The sequence below is a fragment of the Erithacus rubecula genome, assembly GCF_903797595.1.
Source record: "Erithacus rubecula genome assembly, chromosome: 14".
NCBI lineage: Eukaryota > Metazoa > Chordata > Aves > Passeriformes > Muscicapidae > Erithacus > Erithacus rubecula.
In genome coordinates, this window is record NC_136666.1 from 18082999 (window position 1) to 18103073 (window position 20075).

The 20075-nt window shown below is 39.8% G+C and overlaps 1 protein-coding gene across 1 annotated transcript in view; it reads left to right on the forward strand.

The window, feature by feature from the left end:
* Nucleotides 1-349: 349 nt before the first annotated feature.
* MAP2K5 (mitogen-activated protein kinase kinase 5) overlaps nt 350-20075 on the forward strand; it is a 110003-nt gene continuing 90277 nt past the window's right edge. Inside the window, exons 1-5 of the mRNA XM_079317745.1 lie at nt 350-584; nt 7424-7472; nt 11065-11132; nt 15621-15690; nt 19263-19303. Of these exons, the coding sequence (XP_079173871.1) occupies nt 450-584; nt 7424-7472; nt 11065-11132; nt 15621-15690; nt 19263-19303 (363 nt within the window). The 5' untranslated portion in view covers nt 350-449. The remainder of the gene's footprint in view (nt 585-7423; nt 7473-11064; nt 11133-15620; nt 15691-19262; nt 19304-20075) is intronic.

Here is a 20075-nt window from a genome sequence, read left to right on the forward strand (position 1 = left end):
CGAGCCCAATCCTCCCCAGTCCCCCCAGAAATCCCCCCCAGTGCCACACTGGGACACGCTGGACACTCCAGGGGCAGCGACACCCGCAGCTCCCGGGCACGTTATCCAGAGCAGCGTGTTTGTGTTTTATTTACGTTGGGATAACCCGGACCGACCCCCGAACCGCCGGCACCGCTCCCAGCGGGAATCCAGCGGGATCCCGCCGCCTTCTCCTGCCACAGCACACGGCACAAAAGGAACGCGACAGACGCGGACACCGGGAGCCGCCTCCTCCCCTTCCTCCTCCTCCTCCTCCTCCCCCGCCGCTCATCCCCTCCTCCTCCCGGGGCTCCGTTTTGGTTCCGGGGCAGCGGCTCCTTCCTGCGGGGGGGCGGTGCAGCGGGGCTCGGCTCGGCTCTGCCCGGTCCGGTTCGGCCCGGCCCGGCAGCATGTGAGCCCGCGGGGCGGGGATGCTCTGGCTGCTCTGCGGCCCCCCCGGCGCCATGGACAGCCAGGCGCTCGTCATCCGCATCCACATCCCCGACGGAGCCGCCGTGGACTGGACCGTGCACTCCGCGCCGCAGCTGCTCTTCAGGGATGTGCTGGTGAGCGAGCGCGGCACCGGGACAGCCGGGGGTGTCACCGGGACCCCCGAGCCAGCCCGGGGGGTGTCACCGAGACCCCCGAGCCAGCCCGGGGGATGTCACCGGGATCCCTCTCCCAGCCCCGGGGGTGTCACCAGGATCCTTGGGGATGTTACCGGGATCCCTCTCCTGTCCCCGGGATCTCTCTCCTGTCCCCCGGGATGTCACCGGGATCCCTCTCCTGTCCCCGGGATGTCACCGGGATCCCTTTCCCAGCCCCGGGGGTGTCACCGGGATCCCTGGGGATGTTACCGGGATCCCTCTCCTGTCCCCGGGGTGTCACCGGGATCCCTCTCCTGTCCCCCGGGATGTCACCGGGATCCCTCTCCTGTCCCCCGGAATGTCACCCCGATCCCTCTCCTGTCCCCCGGAATGTCACCCCGATCCCTCTCCTGTCCCCGGGATGTCACCCAGACCCCCGTTGCAGCCTGGGGATGTCACCCTGCCCCGCTCTGTCCCAAAGGGTGTCCAGGTCCCTCTCTGTGGTGGATTTTTGGGGTTGTATTTCAGCGGAAGGTTTTATCGGGGGAGTGGTTTTTGTAGAAATTGACAGAAATTGACAGAAAGGCCCGTTCCGGGACAGCTCCGTGCTCGAGGTTTGGGGCCAGGCAGGGGCATCGTGCCCTGCTTTGGGCTGGAGGGAATCTTTGGGGTCCCCAAATCCCCCCTACTGTGGGCAGGGACATCTCCAGGTCAGGGCGTCCCCTCCTCCGTGCTTTGGGGTGGAAAAAGTTGTGTTTTGGGAAGGAATATTCTGTGCTCAGGAAAAGTGCCAGGCTGGGGCTGCACCTGCTCCTGGGCATTTCCCCTGCCCATCTGTCCCTGGTGTCCCTGGTGTCCCTGTCCCTTCAGCCCCTTCCCTGCTGTGATTTTGGTCCATCTGCACACAGGGATGCTCTGCTTGCTCAGGAGTGGCACTGGGAGTTTATCCCACTCAGTCAGGAATGGGAGTGGGTGTTTATCCTGCTCAGAAATCTGAGTGGGAGTTTATCCCACTCAGTAAGAAATGGGAGTGGGAGTTTATCCCACTGAGAAATGGGAGTGGGAGTTTATCCCACTGAGAAATGGGAGTGGGAATTTATCCCACTGAGAAATGGGAGTGGGAATTTATCTCACTGAGAAATGGGAGTGGGAGTTTATCCCACTGAGAAATGGGAGTGGGAGTTTATCCCACTCAGTCAGAAATTGGAGTGGGAGTTTTTCCTGCTCAGAAATGGGAGTGGGTGTTTATCCTGCTCAGAAATGGGAGTGGGAGTTTATCCCACTCAAGGATGGAGTGGGTGTTAATCCCACTTTTTCCTAACTGCATCCTCAGCCCAAAGAAAAGCACAGGGTTTGTGTGCAGCTCATGTTTTCTGCAGCATCCCTGACCTTTCCTCCCCAGCACATCCACGAGACTCTCTGTTCCTTTATTTCTCTAAATAAAATCTTCCTGTACCACCCACCACGTGCATGTTCAGTTTTTACTTTTGTTATTAATGCTGGACAGAGATGTTGATTCTGTAGAAAGGATACATGGGGATTAAGGGGTTGGTTTGTTGGAAAATATTCAGTGTTGGGCCTAGAGGATTGCACAAAGGGATGACAGAAATTCCAGCTTTCATTTCTCCAACATTCAGCATTATCCATGATTTTCTGTAGCTGGAGGAGAGGGAGCAGAGCTTTTAGTTGACCAGGGAGGGTTTTTTTGGGAGGGAGATTTTTCTGGGGTGACCCACTCTGCCCTTAAACAAAATTTGAGCAAATGAGCCTGGTTTTCTCCACACTCTGCTTCATGTTTTCCATTTTCCCCTCTCCAAAATAAAGTGAAATAACTGCTGGTGCTTGGACCATCCTTTGCTCTTCTAGAATTGTTGTAAACTTAGCTCGTTTATTTAAAAGTAAGTAGAGAAACTGTGGTCAGAGGATCTTGATTTATTGTTGCAGTGAAGCTTCCTGAGAACTCCTGAGTGAGAAAAAAATGAAAAGATGAGGAAGGAGGGCAAGCCAGGCAAACCTTGGAACATCTCAGAGCTCGAGGATTTTCACTGCTGAGATGGTTTTAAACAGGAATCTGTTGGAGAACAGGCAGAGAGACCATGACAGGATCCAACCTTGCTGGTTTTGTTAGAAATCACCATTTCTGTCATGCTCATGTTCAGTGATGACAGAATTGGAGAATGATTTGGGGGCCTGGGGACCCTGTGCCTTCTTTGTGCCCTGTCACACCTGTGCTGGTGACAATTCCCAGTTATCCCTGCTGGGATGTTGCATTGAGGTGTTGATGGCATCACAGCATTCACCTGCACTTCAGTGGTCAGATAAATACAGGAATTAAATGAAATTAGGCTGCTGTCTACACAGGGGTGGTGGGGCAGGTAAATGCAGGAATTAAATGAAATAAGGTTCCAATCCACCTGCAGTGTGGGGCAGGTAAATGCAGAAATTAAATGGAATAAGTCTCCAATCCACCTGCAGTGTGGGGCAGGTAAATGCAGAAATTAAATGGAATAAGTCTCCAATCCAGCTGGAGTGTGGGGCAGGTAAATACGGGAATTAAATGAAGTTAGGCTCCTGTCCACACAGGGGTGGTGGGGCAGGTAAATACAGGAATTAAATGGAATAAGGTTCTACTTCACCTGGAGTGTGGGGCAGGTAAATACAGGAATTAAATGGAATAAGGTTCCAATCCACCTGGAGTGTGGGGCAGGTAAATTAAATACAGGAATTAAATTAATCCACCTAGCAGTGGTGGGGCAGGTAAGTGCAGGAATTAAATGGAATAAGGTTCTACTTCACCTGCAGTGTGGGGCAGGTAAATACAAGAATTGAATGAAATAAGGTTCCAATCCATCTGGAGTGTAGGGCAGGTAAATTAAATACAGGAATTAATCCACCCAGCAGTGGTGGGGCAGATAAATATAGTAATTAAATGGAATAAGGTTCCAATCCACCTGCAGTGTGGGGCAGGTAAATTAAATACAGGAATTAATCCACCTAGCAGTGGTGGGGCAGATAAATATAGTAATTAAATGGAATAAGGTTCTAGTCCACTCAGGAGTGCTGGGGCTGAGCCTTGTCCTCCTGTCCTCAGGGTGATTCCTCTCACCTGGCAGCAATTCCAGAGGGTTTATGAGCTGCAGGGACATGGAAAGAGCCTGTGGAGAGTAAATCAGTGAGCTGAGATAAACCAGTGTTAACAATAACCCACCAGATGAGATAAACCAGTGTTAACAATATGAGATAAATCAGTGTTAACAATAACCCACCAGATGAGATAAACCAGTATTAACAATAACCCACCAGATGAGATAAATCAGTGTTAACAATATGAGATAAACCAGTGTTAACAATAACCCACCAGATGAGATAAATCAGTGTTAACAATAACCCACCAGATGAGATAAATCAGTATTAACAATAACCCACCAGATGAGATAAACCAGTGTTAACAATAACCCACCAGATGAGATAAATCAGTATTAACAATAACCCACCAGACCCCACTCCTGGCTGTGCCTCCCCAAACAGCAGCCCCAAAAATGCTCTGGAATTTTCTCCAGGCTCTGAACAATCCCACTCTGTGTCCTAAGGAGTTTTTGGGAAGTGCTGTCCTGCTGGAGCTGCACAACCATTCCCAAAAAATCCCAAAAAACCCCAAAGCAGGTGCAATTCCCAGAATTTGTGCCCATGGGAGCTGAATGAGCCGTGCAGGAAAGCTGCTCTTCCTCCAAGCTGGGTCCCACTTTGTGTTAAAAAAGCCCCATAAAATTATCTCTGAGGCCAGCAGGGTTTTATTCTATATTTTTAGGTGGTTTTTAAGCTGATTTTGGTGAATTTGGCCTCCCAGTGAGTGCAGCCTTGCAGCATTTCAGGCTGGATTGCAAATCCATTCCCATCCTCATTTTCAGGGACATTCTCCATGATGTCACTTTAAATAAATTCTGTGTATCAGCTTTTCAAGCCTCTAAGTTACCAGTAGATAGATTTATTTTTAAGGCCCCACTAAATGAATTACAATAAGCTTATTTTTTTTTTCCCCCCAAGCTGTCTGCATTCCTCCTGCCACTGGGGTATTTAAGTGTTAATTCTGGGTAACTATAGTGAGATAAAACCAGTTTTAGGTGAAACATGAGAGCTGTGACTCCAATATTTACATTTCAGCAGAGCTTTCCCATTTTCTGCTTGCTCCTCCAGAGAGCAGATTGGATTTTGGAGCTCCTTTTGCAGCTGCTCTTTTCTGCTTTTTTCCTCCTCCTCGTGTTTTTTATTGTTCATGATCTCTGTTGTGATAGCAGAAAATCCCTGTGCACGTGTAATCCTTTGAAATTTGGGATAATCCTTTAATCCTGGCTCACCCTGAGCTGCTGCCAGCATTTGGGAAGTGATGGGATTTCCCTTCCACTGCCATTAAATCAGTTTAATTGATTTAATGGAATTATTGTGAGTTCAACAAAGTTTTGGTGCCTCTCAGTGTTTATTCAGTGCAAGGGTGTGTAATTCACTCACTGATTTTTACTCATATTAAAGAAGTGTCAATACACAGAAAAAGTTATTCTGAGGGGCTACAGGAGAATAAGATTTTTTTTAAAATCACAATTTCATTTTTCTCAGAGGTTTGGAGTTTTCCAAGCAGACTTTTCCACAATTTTTAAACAATTTTAAAATCCATTTCATAGAAGAATCTATGTGCCCATACATTAATGTTTACAAGGAGCTTAAAAAACCACAAATTGTGTTTGCTGAAGAATATTCAATGTTTAACTGGATGAATTTAGAAAGAATTAATTAGTACAACCTTCTGCTCAGGCAGAATTTCTTACTAGAAAGAATTATTATTTCTGATTTCTTATTAGGAGTATTGGCTTCTTTGGAGAATGGAAGAATTTTTATCAACATAAAAATATTTTGGGGGGGACCTCTAAAAATTTTCCAACTCCATAATTAATCCCCATTGTGCCATTAATAGTTTAAATCCCATCTCATGGTTTACTTCTCAACAAATGCCAGAGAAAACAAACTGAGAAACTTTTGCAATTATTACTTGCCTCAGTTGGCTCTGTGGAAATCTGGTGCTGCTTTCACATTTTATTAATTGTTCCTCTCTAACACAGAATCTTTAATTTCCTTTTTAGATGGGAGAGGGAAATGCAAAATTTGCTTTGGCAGGGAGGGGTTGGAGCACCCTGGGAGGTTCCCAGTGGATGGGTTGCCATAAATTAATTAAATAAAATAAAATCCTGGTTAATTCATTAATTTCTGATCATTCAGTGCTGCCTGGGACAGCATCAGGAAGGGGCTTGGCAGCAAAGGGAAGGGGGGAAAATTAGAAATAAAAGGTGGGGAAAATGAGAAATAAAAGGTGGGGAAATGAGAAATAAAAGGTGGGGAAAATGAGAAATAAAAGATGGGGAAAATGAGAAATAAAAGATGGAGAAATGAGAAATAAAAGATGGGGAAAATGAGAAATAAAAGATGGGGAAAATGAGAAATAATAGATGGAGAAATGAGAAATAAAAGATGGAGAAATGAGAAATAAAAGATGGGGAAAATGAGAAATAAAAGATGGGGAAAATGAGAAATAAAAGATGGGGAAAATGAGAAATAAAAGATGGGGAAAATGAGAAATAGAAGATGGGGAAATGAGAAATAGAAGATGGGGAAATGAGAAATAAAAGATGGGGAAAATGAGAAATAAAAGATGGGGAAAATGAGAAATAGAAGATGGGGAAATGAGAAATAAAAGATGGGGAAAATGAGAAATAGAAGATGGGGAAATGAGAAATAAAAGATGGGGAAAATGAGAAATAAAAGATGGGGAAATGAGAAATAAAAGATGGAGAAATGAGAAATAGAAGATGGAGAAATGAGAAATAAAAGGTTGGGAAGTTATAAAAGTTCTTTTCTGGTACCAGAAAAAAAAGAAATCTGGGTTGGAGCAGGGATTGGAACTGGAATTTTGGGGTTTTTGGGTTGAAAAAATGGTGTAAGATGAAAAAAATGATAAAAGTTCTTCTCTGGTACCAGGAAAAAAAAAAAATCTGGGTTGGAACAGGGATTGGAACTGGAAATGTTGGTTTGTTTTGGCTGAAAAATGATAAAAGTTCTTCTTTGGTATCAGCAAAAAAATCTGGTTTGGGGCAGGGATTGGAAGTGAAATTTTGGCTGAAAAATGGAAAAACTTCTCTCTGGTCCCAGCAAAAAAACCAAAAAAAAAAAAAAAAAAAAAACAAAACAAAACAAAAAAAAAAGGGTTGGAACTGGAAATGTTGTTCTGGATAAAAAAAAAAAAAAAAAAAAAAAAAAAAGTTTTTCTTTGGTCCAAAAATACCTGGGCTGAGCAGGGATGGGAGGCTGGAAATGTTTTTGTGTTTTGGGTTTGAATATCCTGAATTTTGGAGAAATTAAAATCCTAGGTGAGGCTGACAGAGCTCTCCAAACAGGAGAAAATTGGTTTTTTTAAAGGAAAAATAAAAATCCTAAAGGTGATTTTATGGCTGCTTTGATCAGTTAGGTGCCCTTGTTTGGGTTTTTTGGGGTTTTTTTATAACTCAAGGAAAAATTCGATTTTTTCACCTGCAAGAGCTGTTTGCAATTATGGGAGAGTTATTTTTGAAAAAAAAAAAAAAAAAAAGACTTTTTCTTGGAGGTGACGTGGATTAGGAGAAGAAAAAAAATCAGAATTGGTGCAAATTTGTGCCCTAAAAAATTCTTTATTTTGGGGTAATGGGGATTTAATGCAAATCAGGCTTTTCCCATTTATTATGGGGATTTATTTAATTTATTTGTTATGGTAGTTAATTAATTTCTTTCATTTTTAGGATGTCATTGGTCAAGTTTTGCCAGATGCAACGACCACAGCATTTGAGTGTAAGTGTGACTTTTATCAACCAATTCCTTTCTCACATTGCTGGGCTGCAATTAAAAAAAAAAAAAGTTAAAAAATATTTATGTTATTTTTTTAATCTTATTGTATATGTTCAAATAAATCATATTCATTACATGTCATGGTTAAATATTTATTTAATATTATTCGTTTTATAATATAATATAGCAATATTATTGTTTAGTGTTATTTATTTTATAATTACAATACAACAATATTATCACATAACAATATTATTATATGATAATATTGTATTGTAATTGTAAAATAAATAATATTCATTACCTGTCGTGGTGAAATATTTATTTATTTAAAATTATTTATTCTAGAATATTATAATATAGCAATATTATTATTTAATATTCTTTACTTTAGAATTATGATACAACAAAATTATTATATAATATTATTATATAATGATATTATTATATAATAATATTATTAATAATAGAATTATTAATAATATTAAATAATAATATTGTTAATAATATAATTATTTTATTTCCTATTATTTATCAATTATTTCTCCATCAATAAATAATCATTTATCAATTTACCAGCCATATTTTATTCTTTAATCACATCTGGAATATTTCCACCAAGTTGCTTTAATTTCCAGCCTGACCTTACCATGCTCTTACTCCTCAATTTTATTGCCCAAATTAAATGAGAATTATCAATTTACCTGTGATCCACCAATCCAGCAAATATTTCAACCCATATCTGTTCTTTAAAAACTATTTATTTTTATTTTTGAAGGGTTTCCTGAGGGATTGTTGCAAAGGGGATAAAATACTGAAAAATTGGAGTTTTCTTCCAATTGGAGGAGGCACCTGCTGTTCTCTGTTAATTTTAAAATTATTATTATTGTTAATTTTTTTATTATTATTGCATTGTTATTATTATATATTATATATTAGTTTTATATATTGTATTGTAATGTTGTTAGTATTATTATTGTGTTGTTATTATTATATATTATACTATTATATATTCTATATTATTTTTATATATTGTTGTCATTGTATTGCTGTTAATAGTATTATTATCATTGTATATTGTTAATTATTAATTTTTTTTGCTCTGTTTTCCTTTGCTAGAGGTGAAATTGCAGGGAGGGGCTGTGGAGGGGCAGGTTTGAGATGGGACCTCCAATTTTTATCAACATTTCTCCCCTTTTTTGGAGCTTTTTGGCTCATTCTCTCTGTAGATAACCACAGGAAATATTGATTTATTTTCCTTCAAATCCTATTTAATGCTCTTTTTCATTTTCACACTTTGTGTTTTCCTCTATTAAAACACCACCAAGAGCAGAGAAATTTTATTTTTGAATTGCCCTGAGCACAACCAGGCTGCAGAACCTTACCCTTTATTTATATATATATATATTTTTTTTTTTAATTTTATTTGATATTTGCCATTAAATTAAATTAAATTAAATTTAATTAATTAAATTAATTAAATTAAATTAAATTGAGTTTTGCATCCCACAATTTGTTTGAACTTCCTGCTCCAGCAGGCCCTGCTGCATCTGCAGGAGTTCCCTGCAAAATTCAGATTTTTAATTTTTTTTTTTTTTTGTGCCTCCCAACATCTGCTGCTGTGCCTCCCCTGCCTGCCATCTAAATTATGGGATGGATATTGATGCTGATTTTTTAAAGGGATTTTTTATTTTCCTTCCCTTTTCTCCCCCCCTGGATTTTCCTGCTCTGAGTTTTGTTCTCTGTTGGGAATAATTCTCATCTTTTCTTTTTTTTTTTTTGTGATTTTATTTGAATATTCCCACCTGAATCTGGATTTTTTTTCCTGCTCTACACAAAACCCAACTGACAAATCTGCCCCTCCCCATCCTTTTATCCAAACTCTGATTTTTTTTCCCCCCATTCCTGACAGATTTTGGGGAAGATTGCTGTGTAATATTTCAATATTTATTCATATTTCTTTGCCATCTGCTGCACTCTGGGATCTCCTTTCTCCATTTCAAGTGATGATAAAAAATTCCAACCAGGATGCGGGAAATTACTTTTTTTTTTTTTTAATTTTTTTGTTCTACTCTTGTTTCCCTGAAGTGCTGGAAAATCAGATTTTTGTGCTGCAGGCAGGGAGAGAAATCTGGAAATTTTTCTGGTTCCATTTTTGGATCCCAGGGGGCTCTGCTCAGGTTCAGGGTGATTTTCTTCTGGTTTTTTAGTTTAGATTCAGTTTTTAAAATTTTTTTTAAATTTTTTTTAAATTCATTTTCACCCACATATTTTTAATTTCTTCTGTTTGTACCATCAGGAATTCTGCAGCTGAGAACTGAGTTAATTTCTCAATCCGTTCAAAGGGATAATGTGGAATTTTTCTGGATATTTTGCCAAAGTTTCCTTTTTTTTTTTCAATTTTTTTTAATGTTTCCAGCTCAGTCTGTTCCCTCTCCCCAAACATTTTCTCCATAATTTCTTGTGCTTTTCCTCTGATTCCTCTTGGGATGTTCCAGGATGTTTTAAACTCCAATTTTGAGGTTTTTATATTTTCCTCATCTGCATTGCTTTGGGGTTTTTCATTATTATTTTACATTTTCATTATTATTTAGTTCATAATGAAATTTTCGTTTATTTCATTTTCAGAGGCAGAATGAACAAACTCCTTTTGTCACAATTCGAATTCCTTGGCTTGAATTTTTTTATTTTCCCAGATTCTTGAGATTTTTTTTTTCCCCCAGATTCTTGGGATTTTTATTTCCCCCAGATTTTGGGGATTTTTTTTTTTCAGATTCTTGGGATTTTTTTTTTCCTTCTAGATTTTTGGGATATTTATTCTCCCCAGATTCTTTGGATTATTTTTTTCCCCCAGATTCTTGGGATATTTATTTTCCCAGATTATTGGGATTTTTATTTCCCCAGATTTTGGGGATTTTTATTTTCCCCCCAGATTTTTGGTTTTTTTATTTTCCCTCCAAATTTTTGGGATTTTTATTTCCCCCAGATTCTTGGGATTTTTTTTTTTTTTTCAGATTTTTGGGATTTTTTTTCCCCCCAGATTTTTGGGATTTTTTTCCCACATTCTCAGAATTTTTTCCCCTGATTATTGTGAATTCCAACTTTGAGAAAGAATCAGGGATTTAATTCCAGCTTGGAGAAAGTGCTGAACTCTGGACAGTTCCTGGCAATAAAAACCTGCTGAGAGTGAAATTCTCATCACCTTGTGCCCTTTTTGGACAAAAATCACCATTCTTATTAACTGACATTTAAAACACATTATTAATTCAGAGTATCATCTGCAATTGGCTTTTTTTCCTTTTTTAACTTCTTCCCTTTCATTTCCTGCTAGAAATCCAGGTTCAAATTATCAATATTATTATGATTATTATTATTATTATTATTATTTCTTCAGAGTATCTGCAATTGGCTTTTTTCCCTTTTTTAGCTTCTTCCCTTTCATTTCCTGCTAGAAATCCAGGTTCAAATTATCAATATTATTATAATTATTATTTCAGAGTATCTGCAATTGACTTTTTTTTCCCTTTTTTAGCTTCTTCCCTTTCATTTCCTGCTAGAAATCCAGTTTAAATTATCAATATTCTCTCTCCTGCAGATGAGGATGAGGATGGGGATCGGATCACGGTCAGGAGTGATGAGGAGATGAAGGCCATGCTGTCCTATGTGAGTAAAACACATCCAACCTTCACTTTTATCATTTTTTCTTGCTGTTTTTTTCATTTTTTTTCCCTCCATTCCATGTTTAAGATATGTGAAATTCAGATTTTTTTTTTTTGCTGCTGAATCAAGTGAAGGTGTCTCACACCAGCCACGCTCGACTTGCAAAAATAAAAAAAAATAAAACCAAAACACAACGACTTATTTTGTAAAATACTTATTGCTCATATCATAAACATTAAGAATAATGCATCTTAATGACTTTTGCATTAGGTATAGTGCAGGCTAAATGGACTATCAATTCCTTGGATTTTTTATGCAGTACTTAAAGTAACGGCTCATTAAAAATGAACCCCTGGGCTCTAAAAATTTTTCAAAATCTACTTTTCATCTGGAGACTGTTTCAGAGGAGTTTCATTGTAGCTGCAGGCTCAGTATTCATGGAGGATTTAAAGATGGGTTTGGGTTTTTTATATTTTTATTTTTGAGGTGGATGTGGTTCTGTGTGGCTTTGTGTAGGTTGGGGTGTGTAAAATAAAATGAAATCTGTGTCCACAGAGATATAAATCTCAGTTATTGATGGGAATAGAATTATTTGAATGAAGTAGCAAAATAAAAAAAAAAATATTTAACTTTTCTTTTCAAATGAAATTGATAAGCACGAGGGTGAAAAATGGGGATTTTCTCTCTGATTTAAATTCCTATAAATGAACTTGGGAGTTGTCAGAGCCCAGCCCTGTTTGGGATCACCCAAAAGTGGTTTTGGTGAATCTTCAGATGATCCCAAACTGGTTTGGGTGAGGATGAACCTTAAATCCCATCCTGGATGATCCAGGGGCAGCCACAGCTTCTCTGGGAACTCCTGCCCAATTAAATCCCATTGAAATATCCTCATTGAAAAATCCCACAGAAAAATCCTCATTGAAAAATTCCCATTGAAAAATCCTCATTGAAAAATCCCACAGAAAAATCCTCATTGAAAAATTCCCATTGAAAAATCCTCATTGAAAAATCCCACAGAAAAATCCCACTGTAAATCCCTGTTGAAAAATCCCATGGAAAAATCCTCATTGAAAATTCCCACTGAAAAAATCCCACTGAAAAATCCTTATTGAAAAATCCCCATTGAAAAATCCTCATTGAAAAATCCCACTGAAAAATCCCACTGAAAAATCCCACTGAAGATCCCACTGAAAAATCCCACTGAAAAATTCCCGTTGAAAAATCCTCATTGAAAATTCCCACTGAAAAATCCTCATTGAAAAATCCCCACTGAAAAATCCTCATTGAAAATTCCCACTGAAAAATCCTCATTGAAAAATCCCCACTGAAAAATCCCACTGAAAAATCCCACTGAAGATACCACTGAAAAATCCTCATTGAAAAATCCCCATGGAAAAGTCCCACTGAAAAATCCTTATTGAAAAATCCCCACTGAAAAATCCTCATTGAAAATTCCCACTGAAAAATCCTTATTGAAAAATCCCCACTGAAAAATCCCACTGAAAAATCCCACTGAAAAATCCTCATTGAAAAATCCCACTGAAAAATCCTTATTGAAAAATCCTCATTAAAAATTCCCACTGAAAAATCCTCATTGAAAATTCCCACTGAAAAATCCCACTGAAAAAAATCCCACAGAAAAATCCTTATTGAAAATTCCCACTGAAAAAATCCCACAGAAAAATCCTTATTGAAAATTCCCACTGAAAAATCTCCATTAAAAAATCCTCATTGAAAATTCCCACAGAAAAACCCCCACAGAAAAATCCCCATTGAAAAACTTTGAATTTTCCTGGTGCAGCCTCCAGATTAATCCTGCCTTGGGAAGGTCATTTTTTTTTTATTTTATTTTTTTATTTTTATGCTTCCAAGCTCACTGTTAAAGTTTCAGTACATTAGAGTTCTGATTGCTCAACTCTCTGCTTTCCCTTCAAAATTATGGGATGCCTGTAAATGACTTCTTTCTGCTTCAGCAGCTTTTCTTCTCAGGAAAAAAAAAAATAATTCTTCTCTTCAGTTTTTAAAATAGTTTTTTATTTGAGTGTTGCACTGATGGTTTAACTTCCTCACATCCTATGGGCTTCGTTTTGGGATGTGTTTACCAGAAAATTAATGTTCTGAGCCTAGAAAATGGATTAATTTAATCATCTTGGGGTAGAGGAAAATAATCATTTGGAAGTTTGCAACAAATATTGGGAAGATTGACCAGCTGGGAAAGTATTTCAGGGAATTTTCACATGGTGCAGGTGTTGTCTAAAATTTAAATAAAGCGGATTATTTTCAATTTAAAGAGATTAAAAAACTCCCTGAGACTAGACTTTGCAACATATTTTAATTTGGAAGATACTAGAAATTAATTCAAGCCTGGAATTCTTTCAGATGATGCAAAAATTCTTCGATTTTCAGGGTGGGGGGATGATAAATAGATTTTTTTTTTTTTTCCAGCGGTGGGCAGTGCAGTTAATTAAGGCCAGCCATGGAGCTGGTGTCTTGTATCTGTATAAAAAGGCAGTAATTTTTTTGACAGCCACTGATTGGAAAGTTGCTTGCAGCTCTCTGCCAAGCAAGGGCTACACGCTCTGGATCAATAAGTGGCAAATTTCCCATTAAAAAGAATACCTGAGCCATGTTCCAAATAGCCACTGGCATCTTAATTTTCCATGGAAACCTCCAATGCTCCTGTGTGCAGGGACAAGTTCATTTCCAGACAATTTTTCCACACTACTTGTTAACAGTTATTGCTGTCCCAGAAGGTTGACAGCTGACATGATTGATATTTCATTTATTTGTCATCACTGCTGGGTAATGGACAGACCCATGGGATTTTCTCCCTCTCTCCCCCCCACCTCTGTTGTATTTTTTTTTTTTTTTTTGGTTTGTTTTGGTTTTTTTGGAGGTGCAGGAAAGAGTCTCAAGTTTTTATTGGAGTTGGTTGTTGCAGGCAGTGATCAGGAAATGTTTGTATTGAGTTCCCTTGGTGAAATGGGAATTTAGAAAAGGGACAGGGGTGACTTTTCCCTCCTGGTTTTGGACCAGCTTTTCTGGGAATTCCATCCCAGGCAGGAATTTATTCCCAATAATCTCTAAATCTCCATTTTTTCCCCTCTGAAGCCATTCCCTGTGTGCTATCCCTTGTCCCAAATCCCTCTCCTGGAGTTTCTTTAGGGGCTCTGAGGATTCCCTGGATCATTTTCCTGAACATCCCATCCCATGCCCAAGCATCTCCTGGATTTTGGTGCTCCAGCCCTTTTTGCCCATTCTGAGCCTTTTTTAACCCTGAGCATCCCCAGGCTCACTCCAGCAGCCCCTGTGCCTGCAGTGCCTTTTTGGGATCCTCCTCACTGCCCTAAATTCCAGATCCCTTTGGGGTTCCCTTGGGCTTTTCCCAGCTGCACTTTTGGGGTTTATTTGGGGGATGTTTGCATCAAGTCTTTGTGTCCCTGTTTGGTTTTCCTGGCTCCTCCAGCTGTGGCTGCTGCTGCATTTACTGTGAATATTTCCTTTCCTGCATTTACTGTGAATATTTCCATTCCTCACTGAATTTACTGTGAATATTTCCATTCCTCACTGAATTTACTGTGAATATTTCCTTTCTTCACCTACATTTACTGTGAATATTTCCTTTCCTCACTGCATTTACTCTGAATATTTCCTCACTGCATTTCCTGTGAATATTTCCTTTCCTCACTGAATTTACTGTGAATATTTCCTTTCTTCACCTACGTTTACTGTGAATATTTCCTTTCCTCACTGCATTTACTCTGAATATTTCCTCACTGCATTTCCTGTGAATATTTCCTTTCCTCACTGCATTTACTGTGAATATTTCCTTTCCTGCATTTATTGTGAATGTTTCCTTTCCTCACTGCATTTACTCTGAATATTTCCTCACTGCATTTCCTGTGAATATTTCCTTTCCTCACTGCATTTACTGTGAATATTTCCTTTCCTGCATTTATTGTGAATGTTTCCTTTCCTCACTGCATTTACTCTGAATATTTCCTCACTGCATTTCCTGTGAATATTTCCTTTCCTCACTGCATTTACTCTGAATATTTCCTCACTGCATTTACTGTGAATATTTCCTTTCCTGCATTTACTGTGAATATTTCCATTCCTCACTGAATTTACTGTGAATATTTCCTTTCTTCACCTACATTTACTGTGAATATTTCCTTTCCTCACTGCATTTACTCTGAATATTTCCTCACTGCATTTCCTGTGAATATTTCCTTTCCTCACTGAATTTACTGTGAATATTTCCTTTCCTGCATTTATTGTGAATGTTTCCTTTCCTCACCTGTTGGAGCATTCCCAGGTTTTAGGGAAACCAGGAGCAGATCCCTGTGGCACCAGAGCTCCTTGTTTAAATTCCTCTATTCCCATTTTTGTGGGGGCACTGCAGATGAAAGGACCCATCTGAAGAAAATGAAACAATCCATAAATGCTTTTACTGAGTGATCTCTTTTTCTTTTTTGGTTTTTTTTTCAGTATTACTCCACTGTGATGGAGCAGCAAGTGAATGGACAGTTGATAGAACCTCTGCAGATCTACCCACGAGGTAATGCTGAGCAAACCCCTCCCAAAAAAATCCCAAAAATCTCCTGGCACATTTTGGGGAGGCAGAAATGCACAGAGCATCATGCTTACCTCTTCATTTGGAGAGAAGAATTCATTATTGTGGAGAAAAGTGAATTTATTGCATAGAAAAGAGCTGATTTCCTGGAGTAAATGAGACCAGCAAGGTTTGCAGAGTAAATATTTAAGTACATTTATAAAAACTCTTTGGTGTTGGCTCTGCCAGGGTTCCAAGCAAAGCAGATGAATAAATGAAGACTTGGATCTTTATGGAAATTGAGGTTTTTAAAGCTGTTTTAATATCATTAATCAGCCTGCCAGGCTGGGGAATGTCACCACTGTGGGAATGGGGACGTGTCTGTCACAGTTTTGTCTGAGATTTGGGCTCTCAGTGATATCCAGATATTCACAGCACTTGAATAATTTTCCTGAACAGGGAGAGATGTAATCAATCCTGTGGACTGAGGCAATTAAAAAAATAGGTCATCTCCAACCTGAAAAAAAAATCCATAGGCAGCTCCTGAGGATTTTTGGGATTGCTCTGTCTGAGCTCAAATAATGGATTAAAAAAAAAAAAAAAAAAGTGCATTACATAATTCATTCAGATCTCAGTAGCCAGGCTCTGAATCTCTGACTCCTAATTGATGGAACAAGAGAAGCTTTAAATTCTCCAAGTCAATCTCCCAGCAATAAATTAATTGAAATAATTAAAAATTAAACTCCTCTCACTTAACTGATGTGACACAAATAATCATCATACTGTGAGGCTCCCAATTAAACATTCTGCACTTGCATTACTTACAACTCTCTGAAGTTTGAATTGGGCAATTAACCAGGAGGAGGCTGGGTGGGTTTTCCTGGAAGGAAGTTTTCCTGGAAGTTTTCCTGGAAGTTTCCCTGGAAGTTTTCCTGTGCTGCTGAGGAGAAGAGTCAGGAATTTCAGGGGAATGTGCAGAATGGGGTTGGTCTGGCTGGGAGGGATCCCAGATTTTGGAGCTGGGACCTGCTCAGAGCAGAGCAGGGAGACAGGGAGGGGTCAGGCCTGGATCAGGGAATTCTGGAATGGTTTGGGTGGGAAGGACCTGAAATCCCATCCCAAATTCATCCCCAGGGTCACCTCCCACCATCCCAGGCTGCTCCAAGCCCTGTCCAACCTTGGACATTCCAGGGATCCAGGGGCAGCCAGAGTTTCTCTGGGAATTCCATCCCAGTCTGGAATTCCTGCTAATATCCCATTTCAATCTCCCCTTTTCCACTCTGAAGCCATTCCCAGTGTCCTGTCCCTTGTCCCAAATCCCTCTCCAGCTCTCCTGGAGCTCCTGCAAGGGAGTCTGAGAATTCCCTGGATCCTTTTGTTTGCCAGGGGAACATTCCCAGCTCTCCCAGCCTGGCTCCATCCCATTCCCAGTATCCCACCCATCCCTGCCCTATCCCAGTTTAAACCATTCCCTGTGTCCTGTCCCACCATCCCTGATCCCAAATCCCTCTCCTGGAGCTCCTGGAAAGGGCTCTGAGGATTCCCTGGATCCTTCTGTTTTCCAAGGGAACATTCCCAGCCTGGCTCCATCCCTCCATCCCATCCCATCCCATCCCATCCCATCCCATCCCATCCCATCCCATCCCATCCCATCCCATCCCATCCCATCCCATCCCATCCCATCCCATCCCATCCCATCCCATCCCATCCCGGCCAGAAATTCCTTCCCAGTATCCCACCCATCCCTGCCCTATCCCAGTTTAAACCATTCCCAGTGTCCTGTCCCTCCATCCCTGATCCCAAATCCCTCTCCAGCTCTCCTGGAGCCCCTTCAGGCTCTGAGGATTCCCTGGATCCTTCCCTTCTCCAGCTGAACGTTCCCATCCCATTCCCAGTGTTCCCCCATCCCTTTCCCATCCCAGTTTAAACCATTCCCAGTCTCCTGTCCCTTGTCCCCATCCCTCTCTCAGCTCTCCCTGCTCCTCTCCTGGTGCTCACACAAACCCAAGTGGGTGATCCCAGGAGTTTGGGAAATTTTGGGAATCTGCTCCACATCCAACCCCTTCCAGATTCTCACTCCTGGCTCAGCTCTGCCTTTTCCCTCCTTCCCACTCCCCCCAAATTTCTCCATTTTTGTTTCATCTTCCCAACCTCCCTCAAAACCTTTTTTTCCCCCTTCTATGTTAAAGCTTTAAAAGCTCCCCAACCCCACCCCTGAGCTCTGAAATATTGAACAAAATGTGTTTTCTGCTCTTTTTTTGGTTTTTTTTCCTTTTTTCCCCTGCCTTTCCTGCCTCTCTAATGAACATCCCAAATTTTGTCAGCTCTTTTCTCCTGTGCCCTTTTTGCCCCTCCACGTTCCCCATCAGCTTTTCTGCTTCTCATTTCCACTTCTTCCCTTTTTAGAGATTTCTTTGCAAGTCCTTTGAATCCTTTGCCTTTGCTCAAACCTCTCAAACTTCTGAGGAAGCCACAGGCAGCTCCCAAAAAACTCCTGAATTCCATAAAAAATCCTGGCAGGAGTCAATCTCTGTGTGCCAACCTGAGTTTCCTGGGCTGTGCTTTATTCATTTCCTAAGAAAAATATCTTGAAGTGGAAAAATTTGGTATTTTCTCTGTTTTTTGATAACTTTGATATTGCTGTAGTAAGAGCCAGAGGGGGGGTTTATATTAAAAATAAACATCTGGATGTGGTGTACATATAAAAAGTGTGTACAGACAGATATGTATATTTATATATATATCTGTATATAATTATTTATATTTATTTATATATATCTACATATTTCTATATATAGACACATAATTTAATATATCTGTGTATTTTATGTGTATCCACATATATTTTATGTGTATCTACATATATTTTATGTATATCCACATATAATTATAAATCTATATTTTATATCAATAGAGGTATTCTTTATATATTTTCTATATACACATTTTAATTTATATCCACATATATCTTATATATCTGTATATTGTAATATATATTTGTATTTTATATCTATTTTATTCCCTCCCTTTTTTTTTATTCCCTCCCTTTTTTTTTTATTCCCCCCCTTTTTTTTTATTCCCCCCTTTTTATTTTCCCCATTTTATTTTTTTTCCTGCCCGAGTTTCTTCCATATTTCTCCTGTGTTTTCCCCCATTCCACCCAAAATCCCCAACCCCTGATGTGTGACACCTCTAAAAATCCAAGTATTGACTTGCAAACATCATTGTGAAATTCCAGGGGGGGAGAGAAAAAAAAATAAAAACAACACAAGATTGGAATTAAAATTACCAAAAAAAAAATCCCATGATTTGAGCCAAGGGTTCTGTGATGTGTTTGAGGCAGAAATTAGAATTAAAAAAATTAAAATTTCTTTCACAGGGTGTCAGAAGCTTTTAGCATTTATAAATGCTCACTGCTGCAAGTTCCAAATCCTGCAATTCCCACCCTGGCTCTTCTCAATCATTTCTCTCTGCTAATTTTGGTGTCACCCTCATTTCTTTTTTTTGAAAAGATTCATTTTGAGCAAATTTGTAAATGGCCCTGATGTGTTCTACAATTGAGTCAATTACTGTTTCAGCCTGCAAACCCCCTGGGAAAAGGAACATCCATGGCCTCAAGGTAGGAATTTCAATAATTGTTTCAGCAAACTTAGATGGATTTGTAATGCTGTGTTCCACTTATTGAAATGTCAAATAAAGCTGCACTTTCTTGAGCTTTGACAAGCAGATTTTAAAAAAGAAAAAAAAAATCTGATTTTTTTTTTATTTTTTTGGTGAGGGTGGGAGAAGGATTATTCTGCAAAATGTGATATCTATATTTGTATATCTTTATGTGATATCTATATCTATATGTGATATCTATATTTGTACATACAGTTTTATTAAAAATGGGCTTGCCTTTTCTGTTTTTAACCTCTGCTAATAATTCTCTTAAATTTCAGCAGTTGATTTATCAGCTGCTGTCTGCCACTCCTTCAAAGCTTTCAGAGCCCCTCCTCATCCCTGGGATTTCAGTCATTTCCCCAAGTGTGCAGGGCACCACAGTGGAATTATTCCACATTTTTCATCCCTTATTGCTCCTGCAGTTAATGAGAAGCCCATAAATGTAGGAGGGGAATTTTGGGGTGTTCAAAATGAGGATACAGGAGGCTCCATCCCCTTTTGGCAGCCCTGCAGTGCTGCAGCCTGCTAACCTACATTCAGCTAATTAACCTTCCCCTGGAAAGGAGGGAGATTACAGGTTAATTAGGAGGGTGTGCTCTGTCCCCACCTTGTCTTTACCCTGTCCCACCCTGTCCCACGCTGTCCCATGCTGTCCCCACCCTGTCCCAGCCCTGTCCCACCCTGTCCCACGCTGTCCCATGCTGTCCCCACCCTGTCCCCACCCTGTC